Source organism: Schistocerca serialis, chromosome 8 (genome assembly GCF_023864345.2).
Source record: "Schistocerca serialis cubense isolate TAMUIC-IGC-003099 chromosome 8, iqSchSeri2.2, whole genome shotgun sequence".
In the NCBI taxonomy this organism is placed as follows: Eukaryota; Metazoa; Arthropoda; class Insecta; order Orthoptera; family Acrididae; genus Schistocerca; species Schistocerca serialis.
Genome location: NC_064645.1, coordinates 238,889,853 through 238,911,309, shown reverse-complemented (window position 1 = coordinate 238,911,309; position 21,457 = coordinate 238,889,853). Strand labels below are relative to the sequence as shown.

The window sequence follows — 21,457 nt, the reverse complement described above, 5'->3', positions numbered from 1 at the left end:
TACGTCATCTGCAAACAAACAAAGATGGCTGCTCTGACTCCCAAATCATTTATATGGGTGATTGTAAGTGAAGTTAAACTTTCAAAACGCTGTAGAAATAACACCACTGGTCAGAATGACGTCGAAGTGCAACGGAGTATTATCGGAGAAGGGGGGGAACTTAGGGCAGAAGATAAAAATAGTGTGGAAACGGATCAATAGATGGCACTGTATGCGTCAGAATATGTAAATGTAAACCTGTCATGCGCACGACCCATTGAAGTTGGTGTAAACACGCCAGGTACATTGCTTTTCCTCCTTTCGCGTCTGCGACGTTCGCCACGACTGTCTCAGTGCAGGATCGCGCTCTGCTTGTGAAGCTGTATTACAAGAATGGTGACTGTGCATAGGTCACTCTGCACAAGTTCCGGATACTGAAGGGTTTGAAGAAACGCGTTGGCCCGATGAGTGCCGTGGGTCTGGAGAAAATGATTTTAAAAGACGAGCTTTTTTTGTTGTGTGACCTGGTAGAGGGGGAAACGAATTTATTCAATGTCAGTGGAAGCAGTGGCCACAGCAGTGCAGGAGACGAGTGGTGGTGTGCAAACGTGGTGTGCACGGAGAATTGCCCGAACATTGGACATAATCCTGAGCACAGTGCGTAAAATCTTACGAGACATCCTTCTTTGCTATCCATTCAAAATTACCCATGTGCACGAGTTGCTTCCTGCTGACCTGCCGGCAAGAGATAATCAACACACAGAATTGTCGAATATGGGCAACGGAAAATCGACACGCAAATCAAATTAAAATGGCTCTGAGCACTATGGGACTTCACTTCTAAGGTGACCAGTCCCCTAGAACTTAGGACTACTTAAACCTAACTAACCGAGGGACACCACACACATCCATGCCGGAGGCAGGATTCGAACCTGCGACCGTAGCCGTCGCGCGGCTCCAGACTGTAGCGCCTAGAACCGCTCGGCCACCACGGCCGTCGTCACGCAAATCAACCAGTACCACTTCATCCTGAAAAGATCACTGCGTGGTGCGGGTTTACGGCATCCTTTATCATGGGGCCATATTTTTTCCATGAAGAGATGCTTCCGGTCGTGTCAGCTGTACCGCGCTATGAGTGTCTTGTGCGCAACCACGTCATTCCAGCTCTCCAACAGCGTGTATGGGATCATTTATATGCAAGATGGCGCACCTCAGGATACTGCCAATCCAGATAAGCAGCTGCCGAAGCCCATTTCGGAAATGCTAGAATTATCAGCCGCCATTTCTCTACAGCCTGGCCGCCCCAATCACCTGATCTTGATCCGTGTGACTTCTGGCTGTGGGGCTATTTGAAAGATATTGTGTTCAGTGTTCAGATTGCAAACGTAGCTGCTTCGAAGGCACGCATTGCACAACACATTCTGAACGTAACCCAGGAAACACTTGGATCAGTTGTGCAACATGCTATGTCTCTGTTTCATTTTGTTGCAGAAAACGGTGGACAGCGTATTGTACACGTTTTGCGCTAGTCACGCGGAAATTAATAATCCGATGCCTTCTATGTGGTTTTTGGCCTCAGGACAGTTAAAAACCGAATTTTCCCATCTGATGTGATACGACCTTGCCGTGGTGGATGGGCTTACGTAACTAACAGTATCACACCTGTACACCCATGCACCCTGAGTAGTGCAGTTTAACGTCAAACGTACACCTCAGGCATTGTTGCAGCATTCATTTGTCATTTGTAGTCGACCACTATTAAATTATGATGCTTACAGCGCCATCTGTTGCTACATTTTGTAGCTATTTTTCTTCTGCCATAGGTTTTCCTCCTCTGATAATATTCCGTTGAAATTTGACATCTTTGATCAGTGGTGTTATTTCTACAGCGGTTTGATAGTTTAGTTCTGATCACCCTGTAGATTAGGAACAGAGGGTCTGGAACATTTTCTTGTGAGATACTTCAGGTAACACTTCAGCTTCAGTCTGTGCGTTTTTATCAGGTACTTTGGACTGTGACCTGACAGGAAATCGAGTCGCACAACTGAGACAGTCCATGCGCACCCAGTTTCATTAGAAGCTGTTTGAAGAAGTGTCAGAAGCATCCTGGATATCTATAAATATGGGGAATGTGCAGGCCACAAAGTATTCGTAACTATACCTCTAAGGATTGCAGTCATATGACTGCACTTGATTAGTTCCATTACAGACAACCAGGCTTTTTTTTTTACACACTGAATCTGAATACCCGCCCGAACTCTCGGTCCAATAACTGGAAGCTAATTTAGATGTATGTACATTCACATAATTTAGGATTTGCAGGGTACTTACTATCAGCTTAGCTTTTGGGAAACGGTTCTGACTTTGCATTTGATAGCGGAAATAAGACAAGAATGAACAAGACACGTTGTTAGGAATTGTAGAGAGAGAAAAAGCGTTACACAGTCTGAAATGGTGCTAGACATTTGAAGTTCTCAGGAAAACAGGTAATGCTATATGGGCAGATGATCAATACAGACTTCACAGAAGAACCAAGAGATGAAAGTAATGGAAGACCAAGAATCTAGTTCTCGAATGAAAAATGTGCATGACATATGCAAAATAGATGAGGCACATCAAGGGCGATTTAAAAAGCAGATTAGTACCAGTGGACCTTTTCGCCCGAAATAAGTTTGCTAGAACCAAACTTCGGCCCTAATTTGAGACAGACATTTCTGAGGGTATATATATATATATATATATATATATATATATATATATTCGTTAGCTGTTGTTACATGAAGTAAATTGTTAAACACAGCGCAATGAGAACCACTGTGAAGTTCTTCAGCTCTGACTTCAGATGGGCATTAGGATCGATAACTTACATCGAAGCATTCTATTCAATGCCTACTATGGCGTAGTGACATCCCTTTGTTAGATGTTTTAGCACTTTCTTTAAACATGCTGCTTGCGGTTCCCAAGGTAACATCCAAGTAACCAGAACTTGCCACCGGTGGGACCTCATACTGGTGGTCACTGCCTAACAAATCACCTATGGGGAGGCTGACGGACATAGCACCAATACATCTGGTGGTGCATATCGCGCTATTATCAGTGTCATTGCTGGAAGGACCATCCAGTGCCTCTGTTCCTGATCACTACTAGAGGCACTTCTGGGTGCCAGGGCCTACCTGTTTAGTGGAGCCAGGGTCAGTTGACTACGTGACTTCTGATAGTGCAGTACATTCCAGTGGGTCATTGCGAGTCATTATCTGATGTAGGATCGAGTACACTAACAGCGTGAAAGCATTTTCTCACACTACGTTCGTTTTCAGACTGCCAGACCGCAGCCTGTATGAATTCAGCAACGTTGCAGGAATAGTAGTCTTGTGGAGGACCTGATAGCCGAGCAGAAATCTGGAGACAGTGGAATTCCTCTGCCATTGGCACTAGGCGTCAGACATAGAACTGTCAATCTTAACGAATCAATGTTTATGTGCTAATAATGTTATATTAAACTTGGAAGATGCTCTACAGGTTCCACAACGCTATCCTAACAAAGCATAGAGTGTGTACGGTACCTCTAGGGTGCTATAGGAGGATATCTAAATTAGGAGATCTTCCAAAGAGTTACTGATGACGTAGAAGTTTTTACTGTGTGTTAAAACATCTAAGAATAACTTTCATGGTAATTGAGAGAGTTGTATAGGAAAAAACTGTATAGGAGGAGACTGGAATATATTCAGCAAATAATTGAGATCGTGTAGTTGCTACTTAGATGGAAAGGAATTCGTGGTGAATCTCATCGAACTATCGTAGGTCTGATGGAGGATTTTTAACAACAGCATATGATGGGGTAGTAACATTATATCGATCGTTTGATACAAGATTTGCCCCAAGTTCATATAGCTGATGAAAGTATTTTCCTTGATAGTGAAGGTAATATGCACGTAAGATGGAAATCTAGTAATGCCCATCAAATAGACACGGAACACTAAGAGATCTCTCTAGTCCCTGTTAGTCACTTCTGAATGCCGTTTTGGTTCGGAAAACGTCTAATTGCCTACAATGAACGTGTGGAAAAATTCCGCAACACAGAGACATCAGCGATACACGCCTACAGCTATGTGCATCTGTTTGAACATCTTTCTAGGAAATGAGAATCGTACAATTTAAATAAGTTGCATTCATTGCACCAGCGACCTGCAATGAACAGGTACTAATAAACGAGTCTTTTTTACTCATAATCTAGATTGAACTATACAGCTATCCCACCAGGTGCAATCTTCTCTTGCTGGACTGGGTTTCAGGTAAGTTTCCACGAAGCAGAAAATCAGAGTGGAACAATTTATGGAGACAGAATTCAGTATTTTGTCCATCTGTCAGACATCCTTCGTTTCAGTGTCTCGTGGACTAGTTTCACGTAAACGCTTTAAATTAGCTAGAACTTGAGAACTGTTGCGTATCAACTTCAGCATTTACAGTGGAGATCGAACGTTTGGAAATAATTGTGAATGGACTTACTGGATGTGGATATAGCAAGCGGTAGGCGCTCCCTGGATCTTGTCCCGCCCTGCCCTGTGTTGACAGCGACCAATCCACAGATGAGCGAGGCTGGTCTGCAGACGAAGGCGGCGAAGCAGCCAGCAGGTGCTTCTGGCTTTTGGTCCTCTGCAATTGCGGCGATATTATTGTTACTGAGTCGTCACTCTTCGCAGGGCTCTGCTCCCGTCGAAGACGAGGAGACTTACAGGGAGTTGCCGCATCGATGTGGCCACTCTGCAACGTCGACGGCAATGCGCGTCAGGCACCAAATAATGCTCCCAAGAGTATTTTCAGGGACAGTCTAACCATTATCTCAGCAGACGTTTTAGATGATCAACGAGGTTTTCGAGAGACTCAAATCCTCCAACGATTTGTAACAAAGTACTAGCCTTGAAGCTGTGACTACTAACACAGACCATTCGTGTACACACACCCTGTTCTTACCAGTGAAATTCTTTTCTGAGCAGTAAGTATGAGCAATTTTCAAAACACACAACAATGCCAGGAGAATAACTAAAAACAATAGTCAATCTCTGACAAAACACTGTTGATCTTGCTTCACTATGTAAGTACGTTCACTTATCGCATATGGACACCGAAAACAGCATTGATAATTACTGTAACCAGAAAAGGAGGTAATCGAAGCATTTGGCGTATGGTGCTATAGAAGGATGCTGGAAATTACGTGGACTACTAATGAAAGAAGTAAGGTTCCCAGCAAAATTGGCGTAGAAAGGAACATATGGAAAACACTAACAAGAAAAAATGATAAGAGATCAAGGAAGAACTCCATGGTAGTAAAGAAAGCTGAAGAATGCGCAAACTATAGGGGAAAACAGATTGGAAAACATGAAACAAGTAATTCAGGGCGCAGGTTTCAAGCGATACTCTGCAATGATGAGGTAGTCCAAGACGAATCCGTGGAGAACCACAATGAACTTATCATAATATCGACGACTTAAGAAAACTGTACCATGAAACAAGATCTACACAAATTAAGTTTATTCAAAACAGCACTTTCTACCGAGAAATAAAATTATACATTAAACTGCCGAAGAAGATTAAGGGGGGAAGGGGGGGGGGGGAAATATTCATGAAAAGCCTACACTATTTAAAAGATGCACCAAATCCACAATTCTGAAGATACAGAAATGAAATTTTGTACCATGCTTTGGATTAAATTAACACATGTGCTGATAAGCGAATTGGATTATACGTATTTAACTTTTTTGAACGGACTTTAAAAACTTTGTTTTCGAAAGAATAATGCACGTACCTTTTTCTCAGGAACTGTTCAGAAGATTACTACAAAATTTTCTGTTTAATCTCTTTGCACATGGTAAGCTTCTGTAATGAGGTTCTTTTAATGTGTCCAACAGGAGAATTTTAGTGATTTTTTTAAAGTGTAATTCTGTAAGCAAACATAAAATCCATGCAAAATTCAAAGGATTTTACCACATATCTCAGTTCACACTCAGAAGTTTCAATTTACTCTTGAGACAATATTTATTGGGTTTATTGAAATAAGTATGCAAAACTTCGTATTTCTGACCTTCAGATACTGATAAAAAGATATATAATCATTAAAAAAAACGTAATTTTCAGGAAATTCAATTCTGAAGTTCACCCTAAAGTTTTTCTGATGTCACCTCTTGAAAACGCCCCAGATTTGTACTCAGGGTGTTTCATCCTCTCAGGTCCTCTTTTCTGGTTCCTTATTTTCTTCCTTCTTTCCTTTATCAGGTCTTTAACTGACTTTTCAGCTGCAGAGAGGCACTGGAACCCATTTTTCTCAATATGTCTTGACTGACCTTTCCTATCTTAAAATCCAGTGTCTCTAATATCTTCACCTTCCTAACGTTCCAGTCATTAAATACAACAGCGTCGTAAGTTGCATTTCTGGTAACTGTAGCAGATGAAAAATATGGTTTTAGGGTCTCGTTTCCATGTAAGTAAATTTAGAGACTCATTTTGCAATAACGCACTTGTTTAGAAGATCATCGGGCTGAAACCTTTAAGTGGGCTTGACAATGTCCAGGATACAATTTGGAAGCCTCTCCTTGTTAATGTAGAGGTTGTCATCCCTCAGAGCCTGTAGATATTTACGTTAGTTAATGTTGCACAGATAATGAATGGGATGTCTTGCATTCACTAAAATCTGCAAACGCAGTGTCTCTCTTTCCCTATTGAATGATGAAAGAATGGAACACTTGCGCACACCTCCATCAGTTGCAAAATGCAAAACCAGAGTTGTTTCTTCCTAAATTAAGCAGCTGGTTTGGTATATTTTCTAACAGTCACGCATTACCTATAAAAGTAGTGAGTATGCACCATAGCCTTCTAGATATATCCCGTCCAAGTTTACTTGAAACTAATCCATGGAATCTTTGGTCACGGAAATATTGTATTTCTGCTTCAAGAAGTGGACGTAGCAGGACGGTCGCGTCACAAAATTAATGGATGCGATTTCATCACTGAAACTTTGTTAACTCACTGACGATGAGTTCTAGTTGAAAACTGACATTCTCAGTTAATTTCATTTGTGTCCCCCCTTAAAGAGATTGCTAAAACGTACTTATTTGGAAAGACAATTAACACGATATTGGGTGTTGGTTATGGTAAGCTGCATACCCGTATGAAGCGCAGGACCATACTTTAGTGACCAACGGAGTCAGGGAGAACCCCAAAAAAATCAACCAGATTAGTTTAAAACAAGGATAATACCATGCAATGCATATTTATTATTTAATGAATGTTAATAAGGGTAGCTCAACTGAGCATAGAAGAAGTGGGTACCACATCATTCTCATAGATGTTTTAATGGGAGAAGGGATATTCTGATTACATATTGAAAAAATGACCATTGTAACAATGATTTATTGTCCTTAAACATGACAATTACCCACTGATACATTGAGAGTCATAATTCACAAACGCACAAGGGATTACAACTGAAGTGTAACCTTCGCACAGGTAAGTGAGGAGGCTGAAACAGTGTTACTTTAATAATGTGCGAACATGGCCAGCGACTGCGTAAGTTGTTGGTTAAATGTAGAAAGCACACTAAAAGGTGGGATTGAATACCCTGAGACTGCCACAACGCGCATTGAGAGTAACAAGCTGGATGCATGCCTTTGAGTCTGCACACTCGGCTCCTGAATGGAGCGAGTTAACTTCGCGTCCAAAGGGCGTCCGTGCGTGCAGTGGAGACTCGTCTTACCCAGCGGGTAGCGCGTGAATAAATCAGACGGTGGCAGTAGCGGCTGGAGCTTCAGATTCAGCTGTCTCTTGTAAAGACGTCCTAGTTGCAACAAGGCTCGTCTCGTCAGGCATCTCTAATGAAGTCTCACTTCTGTCCTAAATTCTGCGAAGACCTAAAGCGAAGGCAGTTCCTTCTCGCTCATACGTAGCTCTGCTTTTTTTGTCAGAGCAGAAACTGTATGGCCAATGGTGGTTAAGTTTACGATCCAAAACCAGTGAAGTACAAGTTAAGATATAAAACAATCCCCTAGTCTTGGGGATTTTTGCTATGTTGAAGTAAATAGTGCTCTGATGTGCGGAGAAACGCAGGAAAATCTTTCCCACTCCGTGGTACAGTTCTGAATAGAGGCTATCCAACGCTCTGCACTAACACACAGTGAAGAAGTGCGGGCTCTCCAGAAAATAATAGTATGGCCCAATCAGCAAGCTTGTCTGGAAGTTCAAACCGAATGTTATTCTGAGACGATGTAACGAAAATTCACACGGCCTCCGAGAAGTCACATCTGGTGAGGGATTTTTATCTTGCTAAAAGGCATCTATGAAGAATTCGATGTTTCTTCCAATAGAAGAAAAAGGCATCCCATATACCGCCTGCAGAGTGAGCTGGGATACAGGAATGCTAGTCGGACTGCCTGAAGCTGTGACTCAGCCAAGATCTCAACGTTTTTATGATGGCCAACTCCTCTTAAAAGAATTCTTATCTCGTGCAACCAGCTTGTAAGTTTTCAATTATTTGGAACCTCCACTGTACTACAGAGGAAACAAACACAAAGTGAAGTGGAAACAGCCACTGCTGATGCTAAGCTAATTCTGCAATTTCAGAACAGTGTAACTGATCTACTACTTTATCAGGAAAATTTACGTACCATTCTCCCAAATGAGTTAGTTGACACTTTCACAAAAAAGTAGCCATCTTACAACTACCTATTTTTCTAAGCTATTAACTCTCTACACTGAAGGATTATTTACTTAACACAGAAAGGTCATGGTAAAAAAAAAGAGGTAGCGACAAGCCGAGAGGTAGCGACAAGCCGAGAGGTAGGACTACATCACGGCAGGAGCGTCACCTGCAAGAAGTGAATATAAGCGTCGCTCCTGCCAGCCTCGGCCGGACATTAGTGGACCATTAGGATGGCCTAGCAGAGTGTGCTACGATATCAGATTGTGGTGATCCATATGCATTGATTGTTTGAACATTGTGTATAGCCACGACTGATTTATGTTGCACGTCGCCCATCGAGTGCGACACCTTTGTAGATTAAAGTTAAGTATTGTCAATCCGCTTTGTAGAAATAAAATTACTAATGTTATTTGCTTGAATTATTGTATAGCATTCCAAGAACCCAGCATTCCTTTGGCACCCTATACGAGACAAGTGGGCAAGACCCAACAATAACCAACATCAACGTAGAAACTCCTGTACAGAGTGTGCCGCTATTTATAGGGACAATGAATATTCAGGAACATGCAAATATTACATACATAACGATGGAAAATCTTCCAGAAATAACGAAGACTAAATATCAATGAACCGTATGTGACATCCGACAAGTGATGGAAGGAGACGATGCGACCGAAAGCAACACTTCAGTAACGTTTTCGACAGCCTAAATTTCCGCATAGGAGTAGTAGTTGGCAGCTAGTCTTCCGGGGTATGCTTGGCATTATAGTGCTCTCGGACCTTCTCCAGGACGTCAGTAAGCGCCATAATTTGCGCAAATTTGGCTGTGAAAGTGACACTGCTGGATCCATGTTCGGCACGTCAGTACTGAACTTACCACAAATTCACTATGTAAAAACCTTTGCAATTCGCACGTTTATTTATGTACCCCCCAATGCATCAAAAGTACTTGCACACCCGTGTACAATGCGAAACTGACCACTAGATGTCACGAGAAGCGGACCCACCAGTGTAAAAGTAGGCGTAGGGTATTTATAATTTCAGTAGGAAAGCAGCAGCTGCGAAGTGGGTCCGTCAGGAAATCTCAGTCAGTGACTCCAAGTGCGGTTCAAGTGAGTAACGAATCTACAAGGGAAATACCAATCTTTATGCAGATGCTTAAATCGGCTATTGATAATGTGACTGAAGCGGAAACGCGAAAAAACACCTAGAGCTACAAGACCAGACAGATCTGATGATGTACTGACGCAGAGGGACCGTCGAGCATTGTAGAGGGTGGTTGTAAAAAAATTACATGAAATCAGCGGAAGGACTCACTCGTGAGAAGTGCTACCAGCAGTACAGACAGCACAGTGATTGTGCATACGGAGTTAAAAAGAATAGTGTACCAAAGTCCAGCAGCTCCTCATAAGTCACACGTTTTTGTAGTCAAGGCTAGGCAACACTTGAAGTGGTGTAAAGAATGACACGACTGGACAGCTTGATAAGGGCAAAGGACTAGGGCACAGAATAATTCCCACTCGCTGAATGGAGCATTATAGGGCTCCAAGTGGTGTGTATGAAAGGTAAGTATAATCGTTCAATCCACTGTTTAAGGAGACGAAAGACAGGTTGATAGTTCTGACATGCAGAGGATTAGGGCATAAGGCAAAGCAAAAAATTTGGCTACAGTGACTAGGTCAGTGGAATAAAAAAACACCACCATTATAGGAAATACCAAACACACCTGCAGAGGACGTATCATTAGAGGTACCTGATCTTCCCCTAAACCTTTAGAGGCGGCATACATGGTGCAATGGTTGAAATGTGTCATTCCCAGCATTCTTGCTTCTGTCTTTTTGTGAAGTGACAGACCCGGGCACAGAGCCATTTAAAGGTAATGAAATGCTCGACTGATGGATGTTACTTATGGCATTGGAGAACCTGCCTACGATCTCTAATGGCCTCAGCAATTTCGACGTCCACCAAGATATTACCTTCCAAATGGGCATTCCAATGAATATGGGATCGCTAAGTCGGCTGCTTATAGTATGGCTGCTGTTGCTTTCTGGACAGTCTCGTCAGTGCCTCCATTTTGAGGTGATCTCAGAACAAAAGTGGGTTGAAACGATCCCATTTGGCATTGTGGAGAGCCCACCTAGTCAGACACCCAGGGGAGTGGTGCTGAGGGAGGTACAGGAAGCTTGGGAAATGGTACCACATAAATCATTGTGGAACCTCCAGTTGATGAATGGGAGAAGACCAGGGATGTTAATAGAGTGATCAATGGGCGAGTGAGTTCCATGTGTCACACTCAAGCGAGTATAGGCAGCAGTATTCAAGTGAGAGGTCGCGATCTGTCAGGATGTTTTCAGTGTCCTTACCACAGCCAGTGATCGTGGTTTTACCCCACGAAGGGTTATGGGCTCCGAAACCGACCAAGATTAGGAAACATGGGGGACCTGAGAAACCAATGCAGGTAATGTATTCTGAGGCACTCTTCCACTGGGAGGGAGATAAACATTTCAGTTGGCAAAATCCTGAAATGCCCTTACCTGAACCGCTACAGCCTCGAAAATTTCATTAAGAAGCCAACGTTCGTTATATAGAAAGATCAGAACTCCACCTGACACTCTGTCAAACAGCACGATTCTTAAATTATACGCAGTAGCCATGAAGGGCAGGGTCCACATTGCTGGAAACCAAGTTTCCTGAAAGGCAATACAGAAAGCAGGGGAGGAGCTTAAGAGATGGCGCAGTTCAGACAGGAGATCGAAAAAAAATTGCTGTAATTTCTTTCACCTTTCAAGACTATCTTCACTATGACCAGCAGCCTGTGGCTCCTTCATCCACTGGCTGATATCTGATTGCAGACTGGCAGAAACCTTTGAGGGAAATGCCCAAGCGACCCCTTCCTGTCGTGAGAAGCCGAATGAGGTTGATGTATTTCCAGATGGGGGACAGGAATCGGCATCTCCGCTAGGTAGGGAGCTATTGCTGCCAAAGTGGGTGTGGGAGAAGCAGCAGGAGGAAACCCTCCAACCATCAGAAGGGCAGGCATGGTCGAGCACCCCTGAGGTCTCGCTGTAGGTTGCGTGATGGAGGTGAGTAGCATTGACAGAGAGGATGACACTGTCATAGCTGTAGCATATGATGCTGTCACGCATGCAGGATGTAGGCTTTCGTACTTTTTCTTTGCCTCTTGGTATGTCAGTCTGTCCACGGTCTCACATTCTTGTCCTTTCTCTCTGAAAGACTGTACAATCTGGTGAGCAGGTAGAATGGTGCTCTCCACAGTCGATGCAAACAGGGATTGAGCACAAGGAACAACATAACAGTGGTAATCGACAATCCCTACAGACTGTACTGGTATTGCAGCGTAAGATCATGTCCCTGAACTTCATACCACTCTACTTGGGGAGGGGGAGGAGGAAAACACAGTTTAACATCACATAGATATACCATTACCTTTATCTTTTCAGGCTACGGATCGCCCTCAGAGGCTACGATTAACGCCCCACTCGCAGCCTTATTGTCCTTTTCCCCCTATGCCCCATCTCTCCATGACAGCGCGCAGCTCCTCCTCTGACTGCAAGACGAGGTCGCGATGGAAAATAATGCTCTGGACCATATTTAGACTATTATAGGAAATGATAGTCACCTGAATGTTTCCCAGCTTGGAACGAGCAAGCAACCCCTATTACTGGGCAGGAGACGCTTTTTTATGAAAATTTACCCAATGTTCATTTTGAAGATGGCTGCAACTTCCACAAACTTATCCGTTATAGTCTCCACAAAGAATAAATGCTTGTGGCCAAAAAGGAATCCCCATTCGTCCTTGTACAAACCAGGTATTGGGCTGACTGTCTCCGTTTGTCGCTTAGCCCAACTTTCCACCCACAGTGAAGCCAGGGAAGGAAACCTTGAGGTCTTCGCTCTCTGCATTGAACGAGTTCTTTCCTTCTGTGGAGACTACTAGAGTTTTATGACCACCAGGAAGACGAAGTCTTATCCATTTATACTACCTTATTGGAAACGAAGGATGCTATTGTGGAAAGGCAGAAAGGTGAAGCAGCCACCACACTGGGTGACCTCTTCTGCACAATCCACTCTTCTGAAAAATTTGGAAAAGTGGTGGCAGGTCAAACCCAACAATGAAGACCATTTATTTATTAACTAAAAGATGTAGAGAGCGCTGGAAGTGAAATGGATATCTAGGGTCCTAAATCATGTACTGGGCCCATGCAGGGTCTACACCACTAAGAGCATTATATGGAAAGGTAGAAGGAATAAAGGAACATACTCATCGAAGAGTTGAGAGACCCTCTGTATCTTCCTTTCCTTCTCATAAACCAGCTAACATGGAGTTTTGGTTGTGGCAATTAACCCACGCAGGCGGCAGAACACAGGGGCTCCCCAGATGGAGACTGTGTCCACAATCATAGAAAAAAGGGTACTCTGTACAACACGTAAATGTACCTAAGATGCAACACCAAAAACACTTCAGGAATGGAGAAAGATACAGTTCCACATCACATTGCTAAGCCATAACCTTCACATCTCTGGAAGGATAATCCTCCGAATGCCAGAATAAATGTGCCAGTATCGGTTGATTTGTCTTTGTGCCTTTGTGAAACACGCTGAATAAAGTAACCATATGGATACTGGGATACGTCTAAGATGGTCATAGGCACTATGAGCCGCAGACTTGACAGCAGAAGAGTTACGATCAACAGCGAACCCGACCCCATCTTACTCAGAGTGTTCACTTCACCAAACTTGTCTTCGATAGTTTCCACAAAAAGTAACGGCCTGGTGGCGTTAAAACTGTCTGTTAGACCTGATGCAGACCAGGTAGTGGGGAAAGGATTTCACCCCAAGCTGGCAAGCCTGGTCTCCCTCCTAGGGGCAGTCAGGCAGATGATGTCACAGGGTCATTAGAATCAGGTTTAAAAGATCCATCCCCGACCAAGGAGAGAGCCGCAGAAGAAAATTTTTTTAAGCTTAATGAGTTTCATATGCAAAGCGTTCGGCCTGATACCACCCATTCCAATGGTGGGCTTTCCCCATGGGCACCTCTCATCCATATCAAGGGCTGTGTGGCATGGCAGCCGTTGCCGGGAGTTTGCATGCTCCAAAATGACAAGCAGCCATTCTTAGGCATTCGCAGGGAGGCAACAGCTCAGGTACCAATTGTGATCCCAAATGCGTACCTAGTAGCTCCATCCCACAGATTGGCTACTCTGCTGGCTATATGGCATTTAAGGACAACGGCGTCGAGGTAGAGACGGAAGTGGTGTTAAGGCCACACTTCTAAGACACTGCTGTTTTTCCCTAGTTGGCTCTCACAACAGAGACGAATTTTAGAGGAGGGAGATAAACCCTAAAGGGGGACCTAAAAAACACCGAGAAGGAAAGAGAGGTAAAACGAACAAAAGGAATAAAACTATAAGAGCAAAACCCAGAAAGGTAGCCAGGGCAATGTAAGCGAGGCACGAAGAGAGGGGGAAGGAAGAGGCGGAGGAGAGGGAGCAAGGACACGAAGGAGCACAGGGAAGGGAATGCAACCCAGGAAGGAAGAAAGGATCACGGAAGTTCAGGGCCCCGTGTGCAGCATGCACCCACTCGTGGAAGAGCCTTGAGCCTCCCGAGGGGCATTCTTGAATGCTAGTTAATAGCACTCTTAGCTTAACAGAGCCAGAAAGCAAGAGAGAACGAGCAGGTTTATTTATGAGTTCCTTGTATACTGTTCTGTGAACCATTGAACCAATCAAAATGCAGCCACACTGTGAATGCCGTTCTCTAAAAGAGGATGAGATCGTTTACTCTCGCAAGCAGTTGAAAATCATCCTGATTACTGCAAACCGATTGGAAGCTGCTGTGGATTGTCGTGTTGGGATAGGTCCAGAGAAACATGTACCCCAGATACCGAAGGTATCTTAAGTACTACGCTCTCCTGCGGACCCTATGTCCCCTGCACAAAGAACTAAATCCATCATAACTCGTCCCCATGGCTGCGTGGCTTATCAGTAATAGGATGCAAGTTAAATAAGGCAACTAGTGCGTAGCTGGAAGCCGTAAGGTGCTGAGAAGGAAAATTGGATGTTTGTACCAGTAGAGCACTTATTTGAAATAATCAGTTAAAAAGAGTTACCTAAAATTTAAGATACTCCACTTTGCTTTTCATTACAAAACGCTTACTGATGGCAGCAGAAGGAATGAGTTACAACTCAAAGAATTCGAAAATAGAACACTTCTCTATTAAAACATTTAAGCGAATGAGCAACAATTTAAAAACATTGAGATATCAATAACTTAACTGCAAGATATACATAGAGGTGAAAATTGGATAATCGCTTCCGCTGCCCCTGGTTCAATCATTATCAGATAAATAATACAATAACAGAACAAAATTACATTACACACATTGATCAGAAGCAAAATTCAAGGACATATAAGAATCGCCCCAGATGAACTAGTGAGTGGTCATAACCAATCAAAATCCAAACAAGTGAGCACAATACAACTTTCAGGTACAATTAAGAAAATGGGAGCGCAGCTATTGCACGAACAATGGGGCTCAAAATACTGAACTTTAAGCAAAGCCCACAGAAAGTATCCAAGAATACCTTTTCACGAATCGAAGTACAAGCAAATGCCCAAATTGCGCCAGAAGAAATTTTAGTAGTGGCAGTTATTAGGGAAAGAAAATTTACGCTTCAAAGAAAAGTTTAAATGACATTTAAACAAACAAATTAAGAAAGATAGCAATGACAGAGTCTGAAAAAATTCAACTGGCCCATGCTTAGCAAAATAACTTCACTCCATCCAACACGCAAATATGGCCAACACCTTCCAGGTCAATGGGCCCAAAAAAAGAGGAACCACTAGGAAACTTGAGCTTGCATGTGCAATTTTCACGTGGGGCACACGCTTGATTAACGCATACGCATCAAAAGGCAAGTGCTACCGTTGCACGTAGGCAAGAAACACTAACGCCGTTACCGGTACTCCTCCCTTGAAAGTGGGTGCACTTAACCGCTGAGCACAAGCACGCTGCAGAACCAGGCAAGACGTTCAAGAAACAAATCCATATGTGACTGCTGCTCCACTCTGTCCGTATACCCACGGACGGAGCAGCAAAAGAGAACCAAGGCCGTGTTGTAACTCTAGTGTCGTGTTTTTCAAGCAACTGACCTTAGCAATGCAAGACCCACTTAACAGACAGCGCAATGCGGAGAAATGCTCATCAGTTTACAGCCCCACGGAACGACCACTTGTCGCTGCTCAGGAACTAGCGGGAAGGTGGAACTGAGCAGGAGATAAGGTAGGTGGTCGCGTGCACGCCTTCTCGCCGCACGTCAGGAGGGAGGTTACATAGCGACCGCCAAAGGTGTAGCATCGGACTAGCGATGACAACTCTATAGAGCGAACGGCTGACAAGGGAAACGAAGACTAGGGAATACTCATCTCCCTAACCAACAACTTCCAGGTACTGCCTTTGAGTGAAGCTGAAAGTGAGCCAGTAAGACTTGCTTCGCCTGTTCCAAAACCTGCCGCGCCCTGTGCCAAGAGGTGGCGAACGCAGCAGGATAGTGTGTTATTCGTCCATAGTTTAAATGTGCAGCCCCCTTACAGAAATGGCAGAGAGGAGTGAGAGGGCAGAACAGTTGCACTCCGTGTTGTAACACGTCCGATTTATGTATCCCGCTCGATCGGGATCTGATAGCTGCCCAAATAAATATTAATTAATGTGACCGTGTACCTAATGGGGCTGGCAATCGGATTTGACTGCTACGGAGTTGTTACATTCCATTTTGTCCTTCTCAAATGCTGTAATAATGAAATGTCTGCTAACAAGGAGAACAACAACACAGCTTCTCTAATCAAGACCTATATTCGTCTCAAAAACACAAGAAAAAGGAGACAGCCACTGCCTTCGTCATACATATTTAATCACGGCTAATCTCAGCACAGGCTTCTTCGTTATTCATAATCGTCACACGCAAATTCAATCACTGTAATCCAACACTGCAATCCAAATGATGCCGGCGCGGTAGACGCGAAACCAAATAAATATCGTCACAAAAATATCACTGATCACTCTCGTAATTAAACTTCTTCACCTTCCCGTATTATTCTAACACAAAGGGGTTAAACCGCGGCGATGGCCACTCCCTTTGTCGGTAATCCTTGCCGACATCAACCGGTCTCCACACGGTGCGGCCCGCAACCAGGGAACAGGCTGACAACTCTCACTCGCTCTCGCAACCCGACACTATCGATTGTTTGCCCTTTCGACCTGTGCCGAGTGCAAACTTATAGTAAGGGCCTTCGGACCCCTTACAGTGTGTATGCCTGGAGGCTTCGTTAAAAATGCTGAAAAGGCTATTCGCGCAGCCATTAAAGGAACATGATGCAAACAACTGAAAATTGTGGTGCACATTGGAACAAACGATGCCTGCCTGTAGATGAATTATTGGGTTGTATGGATGTGTATACTAGTAAACGACAGATGAAAACGATAGGGCAATAGCTGACGACGTTCATCGATAGGAAGAGACGTATAGGTCTCAGGCCATCGTCTTCATCTACAACTCCGCAGCTGACACTTTAGTGCCTGACGGAGGGTTAATCGCACCACCTTCCGACTAATTCACGATCTTGCGACACTAACGGCACGTGGCAAAAACGAACACCGATGTCTTTCCGTACAATCTCCGATCTCTCTTATTTTAGAACGGTTACCATTCCCCATGAATTAGGTGGATGTCAGAAAGTATTTTCGTATTCGGAGGCAAAAAGTTGGTGATGGGAATATCATGACAGGATCTCGCCACAACAAAAGAACATCATTGTTTTAGTGTCTGTCAACTCCAGAAGAGGGCGGAGAAACCCTACCATAGAAAGTGTCTAAGACTTGTTGGAACTGCTAACCGTCCAGCCAAGAAAACACAGTCTTCGGTTCGCCTCATCCACTACATTTTCAGTGTGATGATTTGAATTTAAGTTATTTGTTAACATACACTCCTGGAAATGGAAAAAAGGACACATTGACACCGGTGTGTCAGACCTACCATACTTGCTCCGGACACTGCGAGAGGGCTGTACAAGCAATGATCACACGCACGGCACAGCGGACACACCAGGAACCGCGGTGTTGGCCGTCGAATGGCGCTAGCTGTGCAGCATTTGTGCACCGCCGCCGTCAGTGTCAGCCAGTTTGCCGTGGCATACGGAGCTCCATCGCAGTCTTTAACACTGGTAGCATGCCGCGACAGCGTGGACGTGAACCGTATGTGCAGTTGACGGACTTTGAGCGAGGGCGTATAGTGGGCATGCGGGAGGCCGGGTGGACGTACCGACGAATTGCTCAACACGTGGGGCGTGAGGTCTCCACAGTACATCGATGTTGTCGCCAGTGGTCGGCGGAAGGTGCACGTGCCCGTCGACCTGGGACCGGACCGCAGCGACGCACGGATGTACGCCAAGACCGTAGGATCCTACGCAGTGCCGTAGGGGACCGCACCGCCACTTCCCAGCAAATTAGGGACACTGTTGCTCCTGGGGTATCGGCGAGGACCATTCGCAACCGTCTCCATGAAGCTGGGCTACGGTCCCGCACACCGTTAGGCCGTCTTCCGCTCACGCCCCAACATCGTGCAGCCCGCCTCCAGTGGTGTCGCGACAGGCGTGAATGGAGGGACGAATGGAGACGTGTCGTCTTCAGCGATGAGAGTCGCTTCTGCCTTGGTGCCAATGACGGTCGTATGCGTGTTTGGCGCCGTGCAGGTGAGCGCCACAATCAGGACTGCATACGACCGAGGCACACAGGGCCAACACCCGGCATCATGGTGTGGGGAGCGATCTCCTACACTGGCCGTACACCACTGGTCATCGTCGAGGGGACACTGAATAGTGCACGGTACATCCAAACCGTCATCGAACCCATCGTTCTACCATTCCTAGACTGGCAAGGGAACTTGCTGTTCCAACAGGACAATGCACGTCCGCAAGTATCCCGTGTCACCCAACGAGCTCTAGAAGGTGTAAGTCAACTACCCTGGCCAGCAAGATCTCCGGATCTGTCCCCCATTGAGCATGTTTGGGACTGGATGAAGCGTCGTTTCACGCGGTCTGCACGTCCAGCACGAACGCTGGTCCAGCTAAGGCGCCAGGTGGAAATGGCATGGCAAGCCGTTCCACAGGACTACATCTAGCATCTCTACGATCGTCTCCATGGGAGAACAGCAGCCTGCATTGCTGCGAAAGGTGGATATACACTGTACTAGTGCCGACATTGTGCATGCTCTGTTGCCTGTGTCTATGTGCCTGTGGTTCTGTCAGTGTGATCATGTGATGTATCTGACCCCAGGAATGTGTCAATAAAGTTTCCCCTTCATGGGACAATGAATTCACGGTGTTCTTATTTCAATTTCCAGGAGTGTAATTCCTTCACATTTAACTGAACCAACAATTTTTAAAGTTGTTTTTTATTGAGCAACAAAAATTTAACGGGCTTTTAGCAGTCATGAGGAGCAGCTCACTTTTTGTAGTTTAGTCTCAATTGCCACCATACAGATATCTTGTTTAAATAATTTTTTAATTCTTTTTGATATTATGATAATTTTAATGGACGGTAAATGACAGCGTCTGCAAACAAAGAGGGCTGCTCTGTCTCCTAATGCGTGTACGTATATTAGGAAAAGAGGCTCTGCAAAATTTCTTTGAGAGGAACATCACATACCACTTCAGCTTCAGTCTTGGGGTTTGTCAATCATTTCTGATTGTTACCTGACAAGAAATCAGGAATCAAATCTTACAGTTAAGACGGCACTCCATACGCAACCAATTTCATTAAAAGCCACTTGGGAGAGAAGTATCTAAGGCCTTCTGGAAATCTAGGAACATGGGGAATGATTCGTGACTATACCTCTAAGAATTACTGAGAGGTTTCCCCAAGTAAGTGTCCATTGGAAGGCTGCACCATACGGTGTGGTGGCCATGAAGTTGCGAGCCAGAGCTAAGGGTGACTTATTTCACTGCTACCGAAATAGCAAAAACCGATCGAATATAGGTACGAAGTGGTGATTAGCTACGTCGAACTATAAGACAGACGAGAGAGCACATATGAAAACCCAAAACAAATTCGATTTTATATCAGAGACAATGAAAGCCTTATACTTGGCTTTGTACTTACGACTATTACTCAAACGCCTTATGTGACAAAGCAAGTGTCTTGACTGGGCTCATCTAGTGCCAATAAGTACAACGAGATTTTTTCTAAATCTTTTTTGAATAACAGACCAAACTCTCAATCCGATGATCAAAAGCTAATTTAAATCTACGTACATTCACAAAATTTAGGATCTGCAGGGTACTATCAGTTTAGCTATGGGAAAGAAAGCCACAAGCGAAGCAGTTCTGACTTAATGCTTGATAATGGAAGGCAGACAAGAAAGAATAGTATACATTCTTAGGAATTTTAGAGCTGGGTAACTGTTACACAATGTAAAATGTTACTTCACCTTTGAAGTTCTCATAAAAACTGATAAACCTATACCGTCAGAAGTTAATATAAAGCACATACGAGAACAAAGAGCTGAAAGTAATAGAATACAAAGAACCAAGTTCTCGAAATAAAAATGTGCATGACGGGGATGAAAAATAGATTAAGTGAGGCAGTACTAGGTATTATGAGCTAATCAAGGGCGAATTGAAAACCATAATAGTACTTGCAAATAGTACGTTCCGCCCAAAAGTCGTCTGCAAGAATCAAACTTCAGCCTTAATTTGAGGCAGAAATTTATCGGGGTGTCTAGCAGATGAATCCTGAATTGTGAGAAGCAAGGACGACATTTAACGTACAGAAACATGTCTAAATGAGACTGAATGACGAAGAGGTTCTCCAAAGAATCGGAGATCAGAGAAACATGTGCTAGATGATAGGACATGTGCTAAGACCTCAAGGAACAGCTTTCGAGGGAACAGATAGCAGTAGATGATCTGAACTGTATAGTAAGACAGACTGAAATATATTCAACGAATAATTGAAGACGCTGACTCTAGGGGCCACTTAGATGAAGAAGAATTAGTGGTGACTCGCATCTAATTATCATAGGTGTGATGAGAGATTTGTCACACTAGCATATGACAGCAGTATCAGAATATCGAACACTAATATACGACTTGCCCGAAGTTCGTGTAGTCTATGAAATTAGTATTTTTCAATAATGACAGTAGCATGCAAATACCATGGAAATCTAGGAATATGACATCAGCCGGTCACCTAACAATAAGAGACCCCTGCCTCTGTAATCCATATTGGTCACTACTGAATGGGCTTTCGATTCTAAACAAGCCTTACATAGCCTGCGTTAAACATGTTGGAAATTTCCTCAACACAGTGACGTCATCAATATACGTCTGCAGATACATGAGTCTCTTCGATGACCCTTATTGGATATCAGAATAACATACAATTCAAATAACTTCCATTCTTCGCACATGCGACCTACAGCGAACATCTACTGGGAGAGAAAACAGTCTTTCTTCACATAACCTGGATAAAAGTGTGCAACTACCCCACCAGATGCACTCATTTGTGTACTGACGGATTGAAGTAAAATTCCACGAAGCAGGAAATCAGAGTAGAACTATTTACGAAGATAGACAACAGAATTTAGTTCACCTGCCCGATATCCTTCGTTTCGATGCTCTTGGGAACTATTTTCGTGTATACGCTTTAAATTCTGCATCACCTGACAATTGTCGTGAATCAACCTCAGCATGATGTTGTTGTTGTTGTTG

At 44.0% G+C, this 21,457-nt stretch overlaps 1 protein-coding gene across 1 annotated transcript in view; it reads right to left on the bottom strand.

Annotated features, from left to right (window-relative positions):
- The window catches only part of LOC126416949 (mucin-5AC-like), a 58,434-nt gene that overhangs the window by 23,424 nt on the left and 13,553 nt on the right, over positions 1-21,457 (bottom strand). Inside the window, exon 3 of the mRNA XM_050084829.1 lies at positions 4,486-4,632. Coding sequence (XP_049940786.1) covers positions 4,486-4,632 — 147 coding nt within the window. The remainder of the gene's footprint in view (positions 1-4,485; positions 4,633-21,457) is intronic.